General features: G+C 42.3%; 1 protein-coding gene and 1 pseudogene across 1 annotated transcript; one reads left to right on the forward strand and one right to left on the reverse strand.

Annotated features, from left to right (window-relative positions):
- Nucleotides 1-3,517: 3,517 nt before the first annotated feature.
- On the reverse strand, nucleotides 3,518-7,877 carry LOC124671227 (annotated as a pseudogene).
- Nucleotides 7,878-15,645: 7,768 nt separating this feature from the next.
- On the forward strand, nucleotides 15,646-18,197 carry LOC124674085 (oryzain alpha chain-like). Its single transcript, XM_047210119.1, has 4 exons — nucleotides 15,646-16,170; nucleotides 16,367-16,605; nucleotides 16,694-16,831; nucleotides 17,439-18,197. Exons 1-4 carry the CDS (start codon nucleotides 15,705-15,707, stop codon nucleotides 17,742-17,744), a joined length of 1,149 nt encoding a protein of 382 aa, XP_047066075.1. The 5' UTR covers nucleotides 15,646-15,704; the 3' UTR covers nucleotides 17,745-18,197.
- Nucleotides 18,198-24,183: the final 5,986 nt, after the last annotated feature.

Raw genomic sequence — 24,183 nt, forward strand, 5'->3', positions numbered from 1 at the left:
TATATAATGAATATTAGATACAAGTACGCAACTTATCCGAGAATAAGTTGTATACAAGAGGTTGTATTTGATATGGTCAAGTAACACAAAGCTACTATCCCATATCAAAACCAACTCTACTCACACAACTACATCTAATGCAAGGGATGTGAGTAGAACCAATATATATAGAGCAAACTCCCCCACAATGTATGCACGTGTGATGAACATGAATTCATTGCATACATTGGCAAGATTAACCTTTGGGACAATTTCCACTATATATATAAACAACCATGCAAGACATAATAAATATGGAATGCATGTGAGGCAAAACACATAAGCACAAACCAAACTTAAGTATAAAACCATTCCCTTAAACCCTCTAAACTACTCCCCCATTGGCATCAAGTGCCAAAATGGGTGAACAATTTAGAAAGCCAATATAATGTGAGATCCTCCCCAAAGTGTGCACTTCTAATAATTTGAGTGGAATAAAATGCACATATCCAATGATGAATACTTGAAGGAAGTCAAACTATATTGAGGATCAAAGATTGCATAAGATAACATGGTGAAGTAAGCTTCAATCAAATAAAGCAAGCAATCAAAGATACAATAGGACAAACAAGGATATCATGATGAGAGAGATATGATGCTCTAAATAAAATAAGGAAGCTCCCCAAGGTTCGTGCATTATTTATAATGTTTGCATTTGAATACAATATGCACAAACATGAAATCCTCACTCCCTCTATATCATTTAGAACACAACCAAGATAAATATAATATGCTCATCAAGAACAACTTGAGTCCAACAATTACGAGATATGAGTGCATGAAGAAAAACAAATAAACCAAGCACTCATAAATCTTCTTTACCAACACCGCTAAAAAACAAAAAGTATAAAAGATGGTTGGCAAAGAACAAGGATATCAAGGTGATGGATTAACGCTCTCATGTATATAAGTTTCTAAAGTGGACAATGTGATCCATAAAGAAACATGCACACAAAAGAGGTTAATAAAATAAATAAGACAAGATATCCAAGATGAAGTCATAAAATATACCAGAGGATGTTTGCTTAAAAAAGCATATATAGCCTATGGCTCCAATTTTCACTTATGGTATATGAATGAGCTTCAACCAAGAAAATCTCAAAAACATCACAACTAACAATAAGGGAAGTAAAGCTAGTTGGAATGTTTTGAGAAAGACAACAAGTATCATAAATATGGATTTATTTCGCAATTTCATCAATATTGCACATAAGAGCTCTTTGAGGAATTGATATGCAATAAATTGCTAGAGGGCATATTTGGGATAGGTGAATCATAAACATGATATATATATATATATATATATATATATATATATATATATATATATATATATATATATATATATATCGACGCGGATTTTCTACCAAGGGTGGTAGCTATGCATAGGGTAGCAGCCGTTGGATAGAAGGAGTTCTGATTCTACTCATGTCCAGATCAAATACCCAGGAGCACTTTCACTGAACGGACGTTTGTGCTCCGTGATTGCATGCAGTCTAAAAGGCAGGAAAAAACGTTGCCACAACTTTCCAACACCTTTTTTTAACATGATTTCACACATTGTGTCGGCCACGGTGATGACCATCCGTCGTGTGAAAATTTAGCTTTTTTTACTCCTTTTGACAATTTGTAACGGTTCACGGTTGCTAGCTCCATACCGTATGAAATGTGTCATTTTTTACTAGTTTTCACACATTTTTGTCGGCACGGTATGGTTTAATAAAAATTATGTCCTACGGAAGGCCATGGCCGTTGCTAAATGGTATTTAATTTATTGGCGTCACTTTTTCCAAACATTTATCTATTATAGTTTGCACCTTCTTCCACAAAAATTAGTCGGCTGATCTCAGCATGGTGCCATGCCGTGTGCAATTATCGTTTTTTACATGTTTTAACAGTTTGTATCGGTGACGGTGCCCGCATGCCATACCGTATGAAAATTCTCTTTTTTACTCGTTTCCAGACAATTCAGACGGACGGCGTGGTTAAAAAATGAGCATGTCCTGGGGACATCAGCAGTCGTTGCTAAGTGGTGGTTCAATCAGCCGTAGCATTTATCAAACGAACTGCATGTGATGGCGTTGTGTGTGGGTTTGAACCTTTTTGACAATACAAACCGTTGAAACGTAACGAAACAGTTTGTATCGGCTACGGGCAGTACACGAATTGACAAAGGGTCACGACGTTGGATGCTTTTCACACGTAGTCAAATAAAAAATCCAACCGTGACCGTGCTTTGTTTGTTGTTTTGGTAAAATCTTTGCCACGGTGTGGTTGAAATTTTGATACATTCCATACCGTAGTATAGTTGTCATTTTGGAATATGCCCATGCCTACGGTCATTTTTCTGGGTACAAACCGTGACCATGATCTGGTTGTGGTTTTGGTATTTAAAAAAGGTAGTGTGATGCATCGGTTGACCAGGCCAGCTTTGCCGTCTGAAGAATGATCTAACACCGTGTGCTCCTTTTGTGCTCCCTATAGAAGATCTAATGGTTGGATGTATATGCATAGCTACCACCCATGGTAGCCCACTATTTTCCTATATATATATATATATATATATATATATATATATATATATATATATATATATATATACACATATATATATATATATATATCGACGCGGATTTTCTACCTAGGGTGATAGCTATGCATAGGGTAAAAACCGTTGGATAGTGGGGCTTAAGTTCTTTCCAGGTGCAGATCAAAAACGCGTCCGTCATCTCATGTAACGGTTGTTTGACATACCGATGTTAGCTTGTCGTTTTGGGATGGTTATGACATTTTCTTGTTGAACGGTAGCATTGGTAGCTGTCTTCTCACTAGTGTTAGTGCTGATATTTACTTTTCCAAATTGACAAAAATCTACGGCACGGATGCCATGCCCAAGCTAGGCTGTCGTTTTGGTTTATTATTCACACATTGCATATGGTATGGTGCCATGCTGAAGTTAGGTTGTCGTTTTGGTTTATTTTTCACACATTGCATACGGTACGGTGAAAATTATAACTTGTCGTTTTGGAACTATTTTGACATTTGTGTTTTGAACGGCACATGGAGCTGTGTCCTTTTCAGCCGTCGCATGCGGTGTTAGTTTTTTTACAAATTACCGACGGTATGGTGGATCTGGTCGTTGTTTTCCGCGCAAAAATTATGCTCCGACTCTAAGTTCTGGTTTTGGAATGGTTTTGACATTTTTGTGTCCGACGGTACACACAGCTAGGCCCCTTTGCCAGCCTCGCAAGTGGTGTCATTTTGGTACTTTAAAATTATGATCTACACTTTGCAAAAAATATGTTTTGCAAAGTAATTTATTAGAGCAGAACAAAACGATCCTGAAAACGGGAGGCGTGCATGGAATTAATTGTGCCTACGCCCTGTGGTCTATGCCAGTATTTTAGAGAGTTACGTATTGGCACGAACACCGTTTGTCGGGCTAACAATGAAATAACTTTTGAAGTTGCGGCTCCCCTCAGCTCGCCGGGCGCACGTTGATCAGCTTCCCGACGGCGAAGCCACCGTCCACCACGAGGTTATGCCCGGTGACGTACTTGGCCTCGTCGGACGCGAGGTAGACGGCGGCTCTGGCCATGTCCTCCGGCTCCAGCACGGCCCCTTGGAGCTTGCTCATGCCCCTCTCCACCATCCGCTTCAGCGTCTCGTCGCCGACGTCCGGGTTCGCCCTCGCCAGCGACCGGACCAGGAGCGGCGTGGCGATGGTGTGCGGTGAAATTGCGTTCATGCACATGCCGGGGCGCGCCAGCTCCTCCGGGACCAGCCGCACCACGCCCACCACCGTGGCCTTGGAGAGGCTATACGGGAGCGCGGGGACCCCGCCGAGCGTGCCCGTGGTGCTCCCCGTGCAGAGGATGCACCTGCTGCGGCGCGGCACCATGACGTGCGCGGCCTGCTTGATGCCGGCCACCGTGGAGCGCGTGTTGGCCGCCATGACGCGGTCGAAGTCGGCGAGGTTGAGCATGGCCAGGGGCGCATGCGCCGAGGACCCTTGCTGTAGAGGATGTCGAGCTGGCTGTAGAGGATGTCGAGCTGGCCGTGGCGCTGCTGCAGCTGCAGCCACAATGGATGGTTTGTAATCCAGCACACTGCCGGCTGCATGGACATGGCAAAAATTAGTCAGACAAAATGGAAGAAAAGATAAGATTGTTGTGTGTGTGGAAGTAGACGAAGATGAACCTTTGGTTGTGGCAAAGATGAACCCGATGGACTTGAGAGCGACTCGGGCAAGGTCATCACCATCATCACTGCTGCCACCATGCCGGGCGAGCCGGGAGGAGAAGCAAGGGAGGTAGTCGAAGGGCGTCACGGCAGCCATGCGCTAGCCGAGCGTGTACAGCAGCAGCAGCTCAAGAAATGCACGTATGGTTGTCATTTTGCTCAACAAATCTGCCTGCTCCTAAAGTTTAAAAATAAGCTACCGTGATCGATACTTCGTTGTTGTTTTGATATACATTTTCCGTGGTGTGGTTCTAATTTTGGTCCACGGGATTTGCATGCTGCGAAGCTTTGAAGCACAAATCAACCGTGACAATGTTGGTTGTCGTTTTGGTATAATAGTTTGGATGGTGTATGGTTATCAATTTTTAATTCAACCGTGACCTGCTTGGTTGTCGTTTTGGTAGAATAGTTTGGATGGTGTATGGTTGTCAGTTTTTAAAATCAACCGTGACCGATGCTTGTTTGTCGTTTTGGTATAATAGTTTACATGGTGTATGGTTGTCAGTTTTTAAATCAACCGTGACCGATGCTTGGTTGTCGTTTTGATATAATAGTTTAGATATTGTATGGTTGTGGTTGGTTATTTCTGCTACTCTGTAACGGTGTTGCATGTGGCCATATAGGGGATACACCGGATTTGCTAACGCCGTGTGCTCCTCTTGTGCTCCCTATAGAAGATCTAATGGTTGGATCTATATGCATAGCTATGCCCCATGGTAGCCCACTATTTCCCATAATACCCAGATGACCACATGGCTAGCTACCCATGGGGTCCTGACCGTTGATATACACACTGATGATATAGAGAGCCAACGAAATTCTTGACGTCGGCAGTATAAGCCGTTACATCAAGAGCACACTCACGTAGACCTTTTTTATGCATTTTTTTTTTTGCTGCGAGGTGATTTGGTACCCATCGAGTTACTTTCTCTCTCCTTCCCAACCCACCGAGGAAAACTTATCTTCCTCTCTCCTTCCCCTCTGCCAAACCAACCGTGCCCCTCCAGAACCTCCCCCTCCGATCGGCCGCAGCCGGCTGATGTCCCAGCGCCAAAGTGGTACTGTGGTGAGGGAGACGCCGGGCCGGAGGCACGAGCGAGATCGGTCTTTGTATTTTTTCGATCTGGGTGTTCTTCACGTCCTTTTCTCGATCTAGATTTTGCATCACTGTTCGATGGATTCAGTTTGTTGTTGATTTTTTTACATGGTTTCTTTCGATCCAGATCCCATGATCATTCAAATAAAGGGTAAAGATTATGAGGGGAAAGTTCTGTTAATTATCTAGTAATATATTTTGATCCAGATCCCATTTTATGAAGTGTTCATCTTGATTCTCAAGATCTATGCGCTTCCGTACTGAAATTTCGTGGATGACCACCTCCGTTTCTTCTATCTTTTCTGATTTTTTTTGACTTGGATGTACAGACTAATCACGTCCGTGATGTAAATCCAGATTGTATATTTTTTGCTGCACGGTTGTACTTGGTACTCAAGATCCATGCCACCTCCTCCTCTTGTTTCTTCCTATCTTTTTTTTTTCTTTTTGATATTCTGTTGCACGAATGTTCTTGAGCAGGAAAAAAAAAAACAAGCCCAGGCCCTGCTTGGGGCAGCAGACTGCGTCGACCGCCTGGAGCGTAGTGAGCACTATCCACGGCGGACGGGGCCATGTGCAGACTATTTAGCATTTGAGCTTGACCCATTTTTCTGGATCCAAATTTATTTCACCTCGTTATTTTTCAAATTTCTTCACCGTTTGATGGAATGTCTATGTTGATTTTTCTTTGTTGTGCTCACTGGAAAAATCCAAATGGGATTTGTTTGTTTAACGTGTTGTTTTGGAAAAACTAGAATGGGAGTCTGATGTTGCTCCAGCTCCAACAATTTTGGATTCAAATGTGATGTAATTCCTCTCTCTTACTCGAATTAGGTTTGCTTTTTTTGGAGACAAAAACTTTTGGAGTCGGGGCCAGCTATCGATCTGGGGCTCACCGATGTCCTACCATCCACCTTCGCAGAGTTTATCATTTTAGTTTAGTTCTAGCACTTCAGAAGTACGTGAATTTGCTTCACATCCTTTTTTCGATCAGTTTCTAGGTAGATGTTTTAGTTGCTGTTTTTTGGGATTTGAAGGAGGAGGAGCTACGTGTCGAGGGGCGATGACGAGCTTCCTTTTTCTCTGCCGATTTGAGCCCCCGCTGACCGGACCATGGCGGAAGGCCGATGGCCGCGTCAATGGGCTAGACGGGTAGCAGGGGCGCAGACTGAACTTATGCTCAAGATCCATGGCCCCTCCCTATCATGTTTCTAAATCTAAACCGTTGGAAATTTGGATGCAGCACAGGCTCGGCAGTTTGGTTTTAATTTTTCTGTGAAAGATTCTCGAGCTAAGCTGATTTGATTAGTTGTATATGTGATGGATTTTTCACCTCGTTTGACTAATGCCATTTTAATTGATCTACATCATATCGATTAGTGACCTTCAAGCCTTTGGAGAGCAGGCTTTATTTTGCCGTTTCATTACAGATTGAGCAGCAGTTTGTCTTTGATTAGCTGAGGCACACACGAGGCTGTCCGTGTTTTTTCTTCCATCTGGTTTTTCTTGTGTTATCTGATCTAGATTCCTTGGTGATTTTCGTTGCATCGTGTTTCCAGGTCCCATGGTCATTCAAAATAATAGTAGAATTTTCGATTAGGATTTTGCTTCATGGTGCGATGTTGATTTTGCGTGTGTAGGGCGTGTTAATCTGTGTGCTGGTAAAGCACATAAAGTGTGATTCTCGGGATGATATTTCTTCTCATATTTGCTGATATTTCGGTAGCGGTTGTGATCCAACCCCAATCAGCATTTTGGTATCATTATTTGGCATCGTTAATTTCGGTTTACATTTGGTTTAGTAAGGACGAAGTGGAGACCATGAACAATCCTACCATAGCTGTCTAGAATTGTCACTGTTTCCTTTTTTTCCGGTGATTAAAAGTATCTACCTTTATTTGGTTAACCTCATAATATGATTAGTTTAACCTGTTTAACATCTGCTATCAGTTGTTTACACTTAGTAATACAAGAATTACATTTCGATCCTGACAAGCCAAGAAAACTATACCTGAACATGTGACCCTTCCGTGTCTGCTTCTAGTATCTGCCCCATCTTCTTTTCAATTTTCATGTCTGTGTAATAAATTGAGTGATTCAGCTCAGTTTTACAGACTGATGATGATATTCAAAATCTGTGTCATGTGCATGAGCAAGAATTTTCTTACCGGTCTCTGCCTCTGTAGCTCGAAGGGCCTAGCAACAACTTGCTCCATGGGAGCCTCCTTCTGTCGGAGCTCACCGAGCAAGAGAGGCTCATGCTGCTTTGACCTCTGGAGGCTCACCGGAGGGCTGTCGTAGTTCGTGAAGTGCATGGTGTCGCCGAAGGACCTGCAACCAACAACCCGCTCAGAGGGAGTGTAATGCGCTCCGACCGGGAGAATATGGCGAGCCTGGCCACACTGGAGTTGTCCGATGTTAGGCTGGTTGGGAGCATCCCGGAGTCCATGGCGGCGATGCCCAGGCTGCGGTTCAACCACAACCGCCTCTGTGGTGCCATTCCGACCAAGCTCCTCTTGATGCCGAGCATCAGGGAATCTACATGTCGTAGTTCCTCCCTCTTACGCATGATCTTTTTCTCTTCATGAGGTTTTCTCTATAGATGCTAGTTGTACCTTAGTACACAAATTCACATACTGTCTCAATTTACGTCTGCAACTTTTACTTGTTATTGGCTAGCCGCACCATTCCTGTATGTACATTCTTATGCCAACAGAATTTATATCACTAGTTTCTTATCACTCTTTCCTAAATTTTTTGATGTCACATGCACCATATCGCGGAAAGTGACCACGGTTACATGCAGTACCCCAAATCTATCTAGTACCAATCGCATGGCCAACTAGAACATTTAATTACCCAGAAAATTAACACCAAGTTAATCACTCAGAAAAACCATCTTTGCAGCTAAATTGTTTGCTACCCACCTATTCATTTCAAAAAAAACCATGCCCAATAGGTTCAGACTACATGATCTGGTCATTGTCTTGATTAGTAGATGCCTACATGCAACAAAATGGCACGTGCATTTTTTTTGCTGAATCATGAAAAATCCTGCACAACTCCATGGATAGAAGCAACAAAACGACATGTACAATACTCGTCTCACCAAAAAAATCTTGCAGAACTCACGCGACGAGGATAGCCGATTTACTTGTGATCCTTTTGCTCATCCATGCTAGCGTTCAAATTCCATGAGATTGCCCTGCCCCCTATGTGCCTTTGCATGCACTGACGGAAAAGCTCACAGCGTTGGCACCTCACAAACTCACAAACAACTTAAAGGACCCAATCTGCTACGTTGAGCACTCATGCTCCCTTTATCCAACGGCAGCCTACCTATGCACAGCTAGCCACCTGGTTAGAAAATCCGCGTCGATATATATATCATATATATATATATATATATATATATATATATATATATATATATATATATTCCTATCATATGCATCTTCTCAAAATACTCAAATGTACAATAAGAAATTTTCTTTAAAAAGGATTTTTCAAGAACCTCAATATTTTCAAAATAAAGAATTTCATGCCAAGATGCAACCTACAAGAGGATGGATGCTATATGAGTATGCATGAATAAGATACTTGTTACCGAGATAGCAGTGGCTAGATGTAGTAGATAAGAGTTCATCGATCATCCTAGCTTGACTCCAATTCTCATATGGTGACAACACCTTCCTTATAGATGAGACAAGCCTCCATTGCATCTCCAATGTACCTAAAACAACATTCAAGTACATCTTGGTCCCCAAACTTATTGGGTTCAAAATGGTTAGACTAACCACAATACATAGGATACACTCCATATCAATATGTGCATATTTATAAATGAAGTTGGAATTTCATGCACATCTTAGCCATTTAGGATTTGATGGAGTATACCCTATATAATGGATCAAAGAAAGCAAGCATGCTACAAATATAAACAAATTACATATAAGCATGCACAAAGACTTCAAAGATCCAACAAAGATATAGTTTGGACAAAACACCAAATGAATTGGAGAAGGCATAAAGGTGTGACCAAACAAATCTGTTGTCCAAACTATATCAAAGGCGCAAATCATAAAAGATTTGTTCAACAAAGTTCAACAAATGAACTAAGAAGAGATAATTGAGCATAAAAGATGAATAAAGCCACACATGCTCAAAGATTTATCTCATTCAAGCAAATAAAACATGTAATAAGGAATGAGATAGCAAACTCCCAAAAGAGCAAGGTTCGAACAAATAAACCAAACCCTCTACACTTTTCACAATGGCACAATGTACCGCAAAGAAAAGGTTTGTCTTTCAAAAACAAACACTTGATAAGATTCAAAAAAAATTATTAAAGATTTTTCAAAGAGGCAAGGAAGACACATGGGAGCAACAAAAGTTTTCTTGGAAATAAAATAAGGCAATAAGAAACAATCCAAGGTAAAGATGATCCATAAATTCAACCACATACAATGTTATCGATTGTCAAAGACAATGAGTATATTGGAAATAATTTCCGGTGGAGTATTGACAATGATAGTAAGGATCAACTTCACAATAAGAGGCATAGGATAAGTATATAGAATTAAGCACTATGCACGGATGAAGATTCTTGATAGCTTCAACTAGTCAAACAATCACGCACGGCAATGATTATAATAACTTGAAGCAAACGGTGTCCCAAATAATATATAGAGATATGTATTTGAGGAAAACCCTCACCAAGAATTTCTTACACAAACAAGAACCCATAATATGAGTAATAAAAGCTTTTTATTAAAAATGGAGCTTGTTTGAGCAAACATGCCACCTAGGAACAAGATAATTAAGAGCATCAACTCTAAGTGGCATAACCTCATATGTTCACATTTTCTAGGCTTGTGATATGTACAAAACATATTACTCCCCCATAATTGATAAAACATTTCTTCTAATCAAGAGGCAATTAAAATTCGACTAGAGATGATTAGTGGATATTAGAATTTGAATTTCTCATGATTATGACACACCACATAGTGACTAGATAATCTTGCAATATCAATACTAAGTGGTGGTACCCATATACACACATTTTAAGAAAGAGAGATGCACAATGCATATCACTCCCCCAAAATGGGATGTTCCATTAATCACTCGAAGAGAGCCAAATAAGATGTCATCAAGATGCATTAGGCTCAAAACAATACACAAGTATATGATGAGTCAAATAAACATACTTGAATACACAAGATAGGTAAGTAAGACACAACACATAAAAACACATATTTGGTACAAAAATAAACATGCAAAGGGACAAGTAACTTACAATAAATATGATGAGTTGAATTATATGTTACCGCAAAGAGGAACATTGGATATAAGATATATATGATAATCCATACGACTTGGCTTGGTCAAAATATAATATGAAGATCCCTTAATTCTTCATGAAGTAGCCAAGTCTCCAATTCCCTCCACATACACTTATTGATAAAGTTTGAGCTTGTTGGTCCCCAACCAAGTTGGGTCCTAAGAGGTTAGTCACAATAGGCTTGGCAACTGATAACCCACAAGTATAGGGGATCGCAACAGTCTTCGAGGGAAGTAAAACCCAAATTTATTGATTCGACACAAGGGGAGGTAAAGAATACTTATAAGCCTTAACAACTGAGTTGTCAATTTAGCTGCACCTGGAAAAGCACTAGTAACAGGGGTGATGTGAAAGCAGCAGTAATATGAGAGCAATAGTAACAGTAACACATCAGAAGTAGCAGTAACACAGAGGCAATGGCACCAAAAAATAGTTGATACTACTTACAATGTCATGTAGGAACGAGTATATGATGATGAGAGATGGACCGGGGTTCCCAGCGATCTACACTAGTGGTAACTCTCCAATAACAAGTGACAAGTGTTGGGTGAACAAATTACAGTTGGGCAATTGATAGGATTGAAATAGCATTAAGACAGAACATCAAGATTATTAATCATGTAGGCATGTTTTCCATATATAGTCATACGTGCTCGCAATGAGAAACTTGCATAACATCTTTTGTCCTACCAACTGGTGGCAACCGGGCCTCAAGGGAATCTACTGGCGATTAAGGTACTCCTTTTAATAGAGCACCGGAGCAAATCATTAACACTTGGTGAAAACATGTGATCCTCATATCACAGCCTTCCCCTCCGGTTGTCCCAATTTCTGTCACTTTGGGGCCTCGGGTTCCGGACAAGCAATATGTGCAAACAACTTGTAGATACAATCTAAGCAATAATTATAGAGCTTAAATCTAAGATCATGCCACTCATGCACTAGTGACAAGCATTAAACACAACAAGATTGCAAGCAACAATAACTTCACAAACTTTATAGATAGACTAATCATAATGTAACAATCCATCGGATCCCAACAAACACAACACCGATTACATCAGATGAATCTCAATCATGTAAGGCAGCTCATGAGATCATTGTATTGAAGTACATGGGATAGAGAGTACCAACTAGCTACTGCTAGAACCCGTAGTCCATGGGGGAACTACTCATGGAGCATGATGGAGGCGGTGGTGTTGATGGAGATGGCTTCCGGGGGCACTTCCCCGTCCCGGCGGCGTGCCGGAACAGAGATTCTGTCCCCCGAATTGGAGTTTCGCGATGGCGGCGGCCCCCCTGGAGTCTTTCTAGAGTTTCGTCAATCCGTATCGCGTTTTTAGGTCGCAAGGGACTTTATAGGCGAAGAGGCGGCGCAGAAGGGGCACCAGGGCGCCCTCCCCACCTGGCGGCGCGGCCAGGCCTGGGCCCGTGCCCAGGTGTGGTGTGGTGGCCCCTGGCCCGCCTCCGACTCTCCTTCGGTGTTCTGGAACCTTCCGGGAAAATAAGATATTTGGTCTTCGTTTCGTTGAATTCCGAGAATATTGCCCGAACAGCCTTTCTGGAACCAAAAACAACAGAAGACAGGAACTGGCACTGTGGCATCTTGTTAATAGGTTAGTTCCGGAAAACGCATAAAAACATTATAAAGTGCGAGCAAAACATGTAGGTATTGTCATAAAACAAGCATGGAACATCAGAAATTATAGATACGTTGGCGACGTATCAAGCATCCCCAAGCTTAGTTCCTACTCGCCCTCGAGTAGGTAAACGATAAAAAGAATAATTTCTGTAGTGACATGCTACTTACATAACCTTGATCATACTATTGTAAAGCATATGAGATGAACGCAGTGACTCAAGGCAATGATCTATAGTTGCTAACAAATAGATAACATATATCAAAACTTTTCATGAATAGTACTTTCAAGACAAGCATCAAAAGTCTTGCATAAGAGTTAACTCATAAAGCAATAAATTCAAAGTAAAGGCATCGAAGCAACACAAAGGAAGATACAAGTTTCAGCAGTTGCTTTCAACTTTCAACATGCATATCTCATGGATAATTGTCAACACAAAGTAGAATAATAAGTGCAATAAGCAAGTATGTAAGGATCAATGCACAGTTGACACAAGTGTTTGCTTCTAAGATGGAAGGAAGTAGATAAACTGACTCAACATAAAGTAAAAGAAAGGCCCTTCGCAGAGGGAAGCAGGGATTAAATCATGTGCTAGAGCTTTTTAAGTTTTGAAATCATATAGAGAGCATAAAAGTAAAGTTTTGAGAGGTGTTTGTTGTTGTCAACGAATGGTAGTGGGCACTCTAACCCCCTCATCAAACCGACTTTCAAAGAGCGGCTCCCATGAAGGACGTTATCTCTACCAGCAAGGTAGATCATCCCTCTTCTCTTTTGTTTACACATGTACTTTAGTTTTATTTATGGTTGACACTCCTCCCAACCTTTTGCTTACACAAGCCATAGCTAACCGAATCCTCAGGTGCCTTCCAACATTCACATACCATGAAGGAGTGTCTATTTGCAAAATTAAGTTGCTTACTGATGAATCATGGCAAAACATGTGGACAGAATTATTAATGAAGGTTGATTAATTGGGGCTGGGAACCCCATTGCCAGCTCTTTTTGCAAAATTATTGGATAAGCCGATGAAGCCACTAGTCCATTGGTGAAAATCTGCCCAACAAGATTGAAAGATAAAACACCACATACTTCCTCATGAGCTATAAAACATTGACACAAATAAGAGATAATAACTTTTGAATTGTTTAAAGGTAGCACATGAAGTATTTACTTGGAATGGCAGAAAATACCACATAGTAGGTAGGTATAGTGGACACACATGGCATAGATTTTGGCTCAAGGTTTTGGATGCACGAGAAGCATTCCCTCTCAGTACAAGGCTTTGGCTAGCAAGGTTATTTGAAGCAAACACATGTATGAACCGGTACAGCAAAACTCACATAAGAACATATTGCAAGCATTATAATACTCTACACTGTCTTCCTTGTTGCTCAAACACTTTTACCAGAAAATATCTAGACCTTAGAGAGACCAATCATGCAAACCAATTTCAACAAGCTCTACGGTAGTTCTCCACTAATAGGTTTAAACTACATGATGCAAGAGCTTAATCATGATCTACTTGAGAGCTCAAAACAATTGCCAATTATCAAATTATCCAAGACAATATGAAGCATTTTCTGTTTCCAACCAAATAACAATAAGTGCAATAGCTTCCAACTTTTGTCATGAACATTAAAAGTAAAACGAAGAACATCAGTGTTCATATGAAAAAACGGAGCGTGTCTCTCTCCCACACAAGGATTGCTAGGATCCGATCTTATTCAAACACAAACAAAAATAAAAGCACACAGACGCTCCAAGTAAAGCACATAAGATGTGACCGAATAAAAATATAGTTTCACTAGAAGTGACCTGATAAGTTGATGATGAAGAAGGGGATGCCTTGGGCTGGGTGGATCGCTCCAAGTAAAGCATATAAGATGTGACCGAATAAAAATATAGTTCCTACGCGGCGACCCAAACGGACACGTTGGATCGTTCGTTTTGGGCTTGGTGGCCGCACGGACACGCGAACAGAACCCCGCGTCCACGTGTCTGTTTAGATCACAATTGCTTGTAGATTTCTTTGAGAGGAAAAGTAAGGTATGGTAGAAGGGAAGATCTACGCAGAAGCGCCGCATAAAGTCAAACCTGTGCGACAATGGTTTTTTGGGTGCTTTTCCTTATAGTAGCTGTAACATGTACCTATGTAGTAATCTAACACATCATGCTGACATCATCACATATATTGCTAATTTTTAAAATTTAAAATGATTTATTTTCTAAACCATTAATCCGATTAGTGTTTTGTTTTCACCGACGAGCTCGTCTCGACGAGGGCTTCAGAAGTAGATCCCATATTGTTATGTTTCGATGAATTTTGTTTCAATGCATCAGTTGCCAGATTATGTTACCGCAGTTGCCAGATTATCAACAAACAATCCACATGACAATTATGCATATATATTTTATATTTTTAGACATTGAAGTGATCTAAAAAAAATAGAAAGATAACCTTAAAATATGTCCAAACAACTAGGAGATGATATCTTTCAACCAAAAAACTGTATCATACACATTGCATCGATGTAGAATGTCATACATGAAACTAGCAAACACGGTATGTCAGTCTCGCAATTAAATAGCAAATAAATACCCTGATAAGTACATGACACCAATCTAGCAATTGTTGGAAATTAGTCAAGAATAACCCAACAAATATGTGATTATAATCTTGCAAATATTGATAAACAAATTTTTTTATCTGGCAACTAAGAATTGACAATCTGGAAAGTGTGTGATAATATTTTGGCAATTGTTGGTGAAAAAATGGTTGCCAAAACATACCGACATGAGATGAGATCTAGTTTCGAACATCTCGTCGCCACTAAGCTGATTGTGAAGGCGGAACATCAATCGGATATAAGATATATGAGATAAAACATTTCAAAATTTTGAAAACTAAGAGAATCTTGAATGATATCTTATTTGCATGCATCGTGCATGGAGAAGTGGCATGAGTGCACATGGGTACTAATTAGTCTCATACATACCATTGTGTAGACTAATTAATTCATGCATCTGAAAGTGACTAATTAATTACATGTATGCCTCGAGTAGTGAAAAGCGCCGCACGGGCAACCAAATGTGGGGCGCCGCTGCTGGGTAGTCAGTCCATGATAGAAATGACCGCTATGTTCAAAATGTATACGATTTTAGGACTTGACTACTTGAGACATTGGATATAGCCAAAACATTCAACACACGGGCCTTCACTCTCTATGTCGGGAAACAAAAGCACGGCCCAGTCAGTCTCCCACAGCCCCAGAGCTCCACGCTCTCGTCGCCTGATCTTCTTCCCCAGTAGTCCAAAAAAAAAAGTAGTCTCCTCGTTGCGGAAATGAGGAGCTCGAGATCTCTCCTGGCCTCGGCAGCGGCGGTGCTGCTGCTGCTGCTGCTGTCGCTGGCGGCTGCGGCGGATATGTCGATCGTGTCGTACGGGGAGAGGAGCGAGGAGGAGACGCGGCGGGTGTACGCGGAGTGGATGGCGCAGCACGGTAGGACTTACAACGCCCTCGGCGAGGAGGACCGCCGGTTCCAGGTGTTCAGGGACAACCTACGCTACATCGACCAGCACAACACCGCCGCTGACGCCGGCCTTCACTCCTTCCGCCTGGGGCTCAACCGCTTCGCCGACACCACCAACCAGGAGTACCGTGCTAGGTACCTCGGTGTTCGGAGCAAGCCGGAGAGGCAGAGGAAGCTGAGCACCAGGTACCAGGCCGACGACAGCGAGGAGCTGCCGGAGTCGTTCGATTGGAGGGAGAAGGGAGCGGTTGTCGAGGTCAAGGACCAGGGCGATTGTGGTGAGCATCCTCGACTTAATCTGTTGCTGCTGGTTCTCTTTTATTTTTCCAGATTATCAAATTTGTTGCAACCATATTGGCATTGTCACCACAAGCCAAAATCTGGCCCCTTGCTATTTGTACCAGTATGTAATGAACACAAACTAAAATCTTGAGACAGAGATATGAGGATCCGATCTCAGTTCCTCTTTTCCAGGGAGCAGCTGGGCCTTTTCAGCAATAGCAGCTGTTGAAGGAATCAACCAGATTGTTACGGGCCAGCTCATTTCCTTGTCCGAGCAAGAGCTGGTTGACTGCGACACTTTATACAATGCGGGGTGCGATGGAGGTCTAATGGATGATGCATTCGTGTTCATCATGAACAATAAAGGGATCGGCACGACACAGGACTACCCTTACATTGCCAAGGGCAACCACTATTGTGCTGCTAACAAGGTGTATATCTCTTGCTTCTCAGTTAGTTTTCTTCTAACATTTACAAGAACATGCACCATACCGCCTCATTGTTTTGTGGCATTTGCAGAATAAGACGACTGTTACAATTGATGACTGCAATGATGTGCCCATGTACAGTGAAAAGAGCCTGCAAAAGGCAGTTTCAAACCAGCCAATCAGTGTTGCAATTGACGGCAGGGGCAGAGAATTCCAACTCTATGAGTCGGTGAGCTATTGTTCTAGAATTCTGATTCTCCCTGACTAGGCAACACAAAGTTACTGATCATAGATGACTGTGATTATATTCTGTAGACTATTAGTTGTGTGCAACTGATCATAGATGACTATGACTGCTACAATAGCCGTAATTAATAAGTACTTTATAGAAATGTTGTCATCTGGTTACAAGTTGCAACAGCTACAACCAAGCAACGACTAATTTCAACACAGTCCCGACTTCCTCATAATTTGATATTTGATATTATTCAGATAATTTAAAACTTTTTGCTGATCTGGCCCCCATTTCGAGCATGTTTGATAAGTGAGCCACTTTTATGTGTTCCTGCTGGTACCTTCCTCTCGTGGAAATCAGCACAGCATGACATCAGTAAGAACTCTTCTGGTGAAGTGAAAATAGCAATTTTGGATCCACTGTGTTGGTACTCATTCTATGAAGCATTCAAGTTGCACTAACTTTCTTTCCGTTGATGAAAGCTTTGTATGTTACAATGTCATACTGTGCGATACAACCTTAAGCTCACCCTCAGCTTTGTGTTCCAAGATTCACATACCCATTTCGCTCTGTACTGATTATCACGTACTGATCTTTCTAGGGTATCTTATCAACCTGCGGATCAGACGTTGACCGTGCAGCCACTGTTGTTGGCTATGGTTCGGAAAATGGCAAGGACTACTGGATCGTGAAGGAGTCCTTGGGCATCGGCTGGGGTGAGTCTGGCTATGTCCGGATGGAGCGCAATGTCAAGACAATCAGTGGCACATGTGGAATCACCTTTTGGCCTTGTTACCCAATCAAGAACCAGACGGAGCCCCTAAACACTGGCCCTAAGCATACCCTTGCCAAGCCGCACCAAGCTTTCTCTGCCAGTGCAGCTATGGGCAAGAAGAGCAGCTTGTGAAGATCTACATCTTGACATCAGCCCCGCCATCGTTCGAAACTGTGTGTGTGTCCAATCATTATTGTGGAGATCATAGTTGGCCCCCTGGACAAGGAGGATCTGCAGCGGTTGAGGTTATCTTCTGAAAAAGGAGGAGTCCAAAATATGCCATGGTGTCGCTGGGAAGGACTTCCAACTTGTGTCCAAGAACAGGGTTTATATTCTGTCATCTTTTCGAGATCCAAAACACTAAAACAGTTAAGTTTACTTTCAGGCTGGAGTAACTAGAGGGGGCCTGTGCTATTTTACGTTTGTTGACGTTAGAATGCTGACGCCAATGTGAGTCAGTGAGTGTATGTGTGTGGTGTAAAAACATACTCCAATTTCTTCATGAAATTGGGGGCCGTGTGCCCGTGTGGCCCCTTTTATCTATACAAAAAAGATTAATAAAAGGAATGACATAAGCAGATTGCATCATTTATGCATACTCTGTGTATTTGGTGTTTCCTTGGTACTACTACTGATTTACTCTCTCCCTACCGGCTGAATTGGCTTCACTTTGAACTTCATTATATTCTTTTGTTGCTTCGTGGGACTACTATATATTCCCTTGTTTGCACTCCCATTGACTTTGAACATGCTTAAGAATGGTCATTCTAGACATGTAATCACAAGTAGGCACACCAAAGATTGTTTATGATTAGGCTAACAGTACATGGTCCTTGGCGCTGGTTGTTGTCTTGTGTTGCTACTGGCTTGGGTGGGCTTCATGTCTAGAATGGAAGCAGACTGAAGTAGCAGCCAAAAAACTTTAGTCAGTGGCTCCCGGGTTCTGGATGCTGGACCTTCTGAAAGTGGACCTACCATGACCTCTTTGATTTCACCCAATATCTATATCCAAGGGCAAGCGCCATATTTCATTGTTTTTTCCACTTTGCGCAAAGGCATCCACACGATAATACTTAATTATTTCTTGTATTTGTTTTCCTGTATATGTAGTAAAACCATTTTGCCTTGTTCCAGATACCCATTCTTCTTTGGCAGCTATTCAATGTTTATAGAGGGTCTCCAAAAGTTGTGAAGCAGGTATTACTTTTAACTTGTGTTCTGAAATTTAAAGTTTTTAAACAGTGACTGACTACTGAATTACAATTACTTGCCGCGCACTGTGGTGCAAAATTGATGATTGTTTGTCTGATGCGTTTTGCCTTTGCTGAACATTACTCATAACTGTAGTCTGTCTCATGGGGTTTCTCTTTGCATGACCGTAGAAGGAAAGAAGCAGAAGACATGCGTGTTCTCATTTGATTGTGGTTCATTATTTTGAAGTTTCATATGATTCTGTTGTAGTATTGGAGATAGATTTGAATGAGGAATTGAGGATTATCTCTCTGTGTGATCAGTTCCCTTTGATATTGTTCTAGTGTTGCAAGAAATTATGATTTATGTGCTGCAGATTCACGAGATGTACCTTGTTTTGATTGTTTCTATGCTTGCCGATTAATATAACATTACTCCTGCTGAATGTTTTTCCATCTAATGGTACATCTTGCTTGCCTAAATAGTAAGCATTAGACATGTACAGCTAGCAGACTAAACACAGGGTTGAAGTAACCAACTTCACACATCAACTAAGAATGTGTTCATAAACAAAAGGATGCTAACTGCAGCAGTTCTGAGCTTCATTTTAACAAGCATGTTTACTGTAATCTCATAGCGGTGCTAACATAGTACAACTCCTATTAACTGAAAATCAAAGCAACAGTCTCATGTTCCCTGGTTTTTAAGTCGAACACTTCGAGCCTTTGCATTTTATTTAGACAGCCATGCAACAAGACATTTATATACAGAGCAAACACCAATAAGACTTCCAGCCTCTGCAATTTTTTCAGAATATAGTTCGTACTAGTATTTGTCTGCATTGGTCTTAATGTGTATATAGGACACTGCAGTTTGCTGCTTCTGATGAGCATAACGCAATCAGTACACGCTACATGAGGTGTGAAATTACTTCTCTCACTGAACTCTACAAACCGCACTTGATGTTAACTGAACCCTTCTTTCTGGTGTCAACTCCACTAACACTGAAATATGCAGTATAATGGATACTGTTTGGTGATGATGGTGGTGATAATGGTGTCAAATTGTTTTGGTATGTTGCCTCTTGGTTCACTGTTTGTAATTAGGTCCTTGTTTCCTTATACTATGGTGAGGAAGCAATAGTTTAAAACCATGTCTTGGTTTGTCTGTTCAGTGACCTTAAGTTGTCATGTATTTGGTTGGGTGATCCATGTGGCTGTTGGAAAGCTTCAATCTCAGCACCCCTTGTGCATGTTTGAGATTCTACAATTTATTTACCCGTACGAGTAGGGCGTGTTGTAGATGAATCAATCTATTATTGGGATGCCAATGAGAGGTTGTTATTTCTACTTGGATCGTGATACTTTAGCTTAGGAGTGGTGGCACGCGGAGATGCAACAGTTGGCTTCGAAGGACCTTTAAGTAGTTCTTGGTTTGTTCACATATCTTTGTCGCTTGTATTTGTTTCAGGGTTTTGTTTTATCTTCTGTGTACTTTGCTAATTTATAAATTTGATCTGATCGTGTGGTCAAAAAATAAAAAATAAACGCTTTTTAGTGAGTTCATCACGTACTTTACTCCCTCATTTTTCAGCCGGTGAAGTCAACCCGGGCGCCCCACAATATCACAGATAATCTGATATCCATGGGACAAATGCTGCCCCGCATGCATGACATCGTGTTATATCTGAGCAGGACCGGTTCTGATAATATGTGCGTGCATTATCCTATAACAAGTAAAATGGATGAAAGCAACAGCAGAACCGCGTTCCGAAATGAAAGCTACACGGAAAAGAAAGGCTTGCTTGATTAGACGTTTTCTTTCTTGGAGAGGAGGAAGATTTTCTTTCTCTCCCACTCTTGGCTGGCTTTCTTTTAGCCGTACGTAATGCCAGAATCTTTAGATAACCATGTGGGTTCACACACCACAGCAACGCCTGTCTTTGTTAGGCTAAATCGGTAGCACCAGATCCCCAATTAGCCACGGCCTGGGAGCTGGTTTTGGGTTGAATTTACTTGCTGGTTCATATTGTTTTCTGGCAGAGATGGTTGAAGCATATGCGATATTTTTTCGATAAAGAGAATATATTAATATCAAAAGATACCAATTACGTTCAGCCTCTGCAACAATGTCCATTCTGCTGGAAGTACGGATGCACATAACCAAAAAAGAGTAAACAAAACTAAGAAATAAAGTCCCGCTACTGCATTCTAGACGTAGCAATATCAATACAACCACCACCGTGACAACACTTGAAATACAGATTCACTTGAAATACAGATTCTCCAAAAGTGACGCCTCCAAGAAGGGAACAGTGCATCAGCGTCATCATCGCCCGACCAAAGGTCTTAGTTTTTCACCCTGTAGATAGGCCCCACTCTCAAACAATGCCTCCAAAAATGTCATTGCCAGGCACAACCCTGAAAGGTAAGACTCTGGACTTCACTTGTGCTGCTGCCCCCACTTGCATACCACTGCTGCGGAGCCCGGAACGTCAAGCAAGTCCCTCAGCATCACGGAGACTCGAACCTCCTTTAGCCAGTTCACCAATCCGGCCTTGATGATATTCCTTCTTCTGACTTCACCGTGGACCAAAAAGTAATCTGATGTCAAACACAGAATAGAGCTTCGCGCCGCTCCCTCCGAAACCAAACGGTTAAAAATATGGGTGCGCGCAATCGAATACCACCCGATCCAGCAAACTCCAGGCAAAAGGTGCATTGTTCCATTCGCCGACAGAGCTTTCTGGAACTCATCTCTCCAGCCAGATCAAGGCAAACTGACCTCCAAAAGATCTTCATCTTCGCTTGCGAGAAACCCGAGGACCGCCACCAAAATAAAGCAAGACCAGCAACCCCCACGCCGCCAGTCCCTCCTGCTGGATCACCAGGGAAGAATATGATCGTGCGGATCAAGCGTACCACCGCCGAACCGCCGCCAAGGATGGAGGCCGCCACCGCACCACCCACTCCACCATGGCTACCGATGAAGGGCATCAGGCCCCGGCCAAGTAGCCGTGCCACCTGGCTTCATCCACCGGCGCCATATCACCTCCCATGGAGCGCTAGCGCGGAGACCCCCTCTCCCCTCGTCTTCGACGGAAGGGGCGCCGCCACCGCCGCCGGGGCCGGCAGCAGCGGCGGCCTATGGGTTGGCAGCCTGAGGGGCGGCTGCGCGGGAGGGAGGAGATCCTCCGCCGCCGCCTAGGAAGGGGCGGGAGAGGAGGTAGGGTTATGTGATATGCATGTAGCGTGTCATCCCAATCTTAAATTATCAATATGTACAACTCATAATCAACACCACTAGATACATCATGAAATAAATTTTCATATGATATTTGTATAATATCATAGTCCTTGATAGTTTTTCTAAAAGTTTGGGAAAATTTCATTCATCTTAACTTTTTCAAAAAAGAAATATACATGCCTTGTTCATTAGAGTAGTATTTGTGATGTCAAGACAATCCCTATATAAAGTGACTATGCTTTCCCGGTCTACTCTATGCTCTGGATTTTACTTAGGCACATAACAGAAGGGGCATTGTTTTCTCTGCTCTGGATTGATCCTGTGCATGCTCTTGTGGGCTTCCATTTCGACCGTGAACCGGCGGCTGGTTGCTTGGCGAAAGGCACGCACGGAATCCTAACGACCGTGCATCAGCAACAATCCATCGGAGCGATCACTGTCCAGATCCCGTGACGCCTAGCACTTGGGGCCGTAAATACCACGGGGGTCGAACCCGATATTCATTTCCAAGACGCCAAGAAGTAAGGTGGTTCGATTCGTGGGGCGCCGTCAGAAGTAAATTTTTTACCCGGAAGAAGACCAAGTGTGCGGAACTGGATAACTCAGCGTCGATGTGGTGCGGTTATCCGGTGGAGCGGTACATCTTTGCGTGCGGGGCAGACTGGCTTTGAGTCTTTGACCGGCGCCGCCAGTTACGTGACGCGGAGAGTGCGTTGGGAAGGCGCCGGAGTAAAATGCTGAAAGTATAGTGTAGTGCGGAGTAGCACTAGCTAGCACGCACGCACGACCGGTAGGTCGGAGACACACATGGTTTTCCTCGCGATCTACGGGTCTATGATGAAATTGCGCGGCAGCTAGCTAGACGAAGATGTGGGTTGCGCTGTGCACGTGAAGGAGTAGATGAAGCGCTGGAAGAGTAGTGCCAGGGCAGGGGAAGTACCATTGCAGCATGTGACATGGCTGTGCTTGACCAAGTAACATGCCTTTTGATCTTGGGTATATGTTTTCTTTTTTGACTTGCGATCTTGGGCATATGTAAGCACACGGTACACGGTGACTTACAATTGCAGATGCATGTACAGTGTACTGTGTACAGAGTTGACTCTCACCTACGGATGCAAAGTGGTTGGAACCAAAAGGATAAATGAACCATGATACCTCAATTTTTTTCTTAGGTTCTCTAGCAACCGAAGTATTTTTTAAACAAAAGTTTCTTCTTGGAACATTTAAACATGCATGCAGAGGGTTGACTGTCAACCGGCAACCGTAGCTGCTAGGAAATTGCGATCAGAATGATATGTTTTTTTTATATAAAGAGAGTATAATAATATCAATTGCATCTAGCCTCTGCACCAATATATTGCCCGAATGTAGTCAACGCATTAAGGATGCGCACAACCAAGAAAAAGAAATGACCTAGCCACGCCGATTAATCGTTGATTAATCACTCGCAACAGACCCACACCACCGCCAAAGACATCACACGGATTACAGAATAGGCAAAAGAAACGTCTGAAAGAAGAAAACGATGCACATACGTCGTCTTCGCTCGACCAATAGATCTTAGGTCATCTCCATTAGCCCGACCCATTTTCGACACAAAATGTGTCAGTTTTAGTCCCTTTGGGTCAGGACGTGGACACAAATTCGTTTGTGTCCTCCATCGTGTCCGTTTGGCTCGAGGGCGAACTAAACAACCATACTCATTTGGTCCACGGCATGCCTTGCTTTTTTTTCTTCTTTCACCTAAATGATTAAAATATGAATGAAAATTGTCCAAATAGTCAAAAAAAATTCCACTAATTAGGGAACTACATAGTTCACTCTCAAATACTATCGAATCAAAGCGCAAATCATAGAAATGTGCAAAAGGACACATGTATCATAGGAATTGGATAGATATGTGAGATCACCCATCACGTTCGCGGATGCTTGTTTTGTTCTTTCTGACCAAGCATGATTTACCGGGTTCATGATGCTCAAGTCGGTGAACGGTATTCGGTTCTCCTCGGCGATTTATTTGGCATTAGCCTCAATGGCTTGTATTTAAAGAGCTCTATTTGTGAGGCCAATGAGCATGCAGACTCTTTCTCCCGACTTCGCTTCTCATCCCTCTTAGCATTTTCCTCCTCCT

Source organism: Lolium rigidum, chromosome 7, assembly GCF_022539505.1.
Source record: "Lolium rigidum isolate FL_2022 chromosome 7, APGP_CSIRO_Lrig_0.1, whole genome shotgun sequence".
NCBI classification, from domain to species: domain Eukaryota; kingdom Viridiplantae; phylum Streptophyta; class Magnoliopsida; order Poales; family Poaceae; genus Lolium; species Lolium rigidum.

Bases quoted from the DNA above. Each gene is read 5' to 3' on its own strand.
- LOC124674085 (XM_047210119.1), top strand. From the start codon at position 15,705: ATGAGGAGCTCGAGATCTCTCCTGGCCTCGGCAGCGGCGGTGCTGCTG. The intron at 16,171-16,366 runs GTGAGCATCCTC...CCTCTTTTCCAG, and splicing joins CAAGGACCAGGGCGATTGTG to GGAGCAGCTGGGCCTTTTCA. The intron at 16,606-16,693 runs GTGTATATCTCT...TGGCATTTGCAG, and splicing joins ACTATTGTGCTGCTAACAAG to AATAAGACGACTGTTACAAT.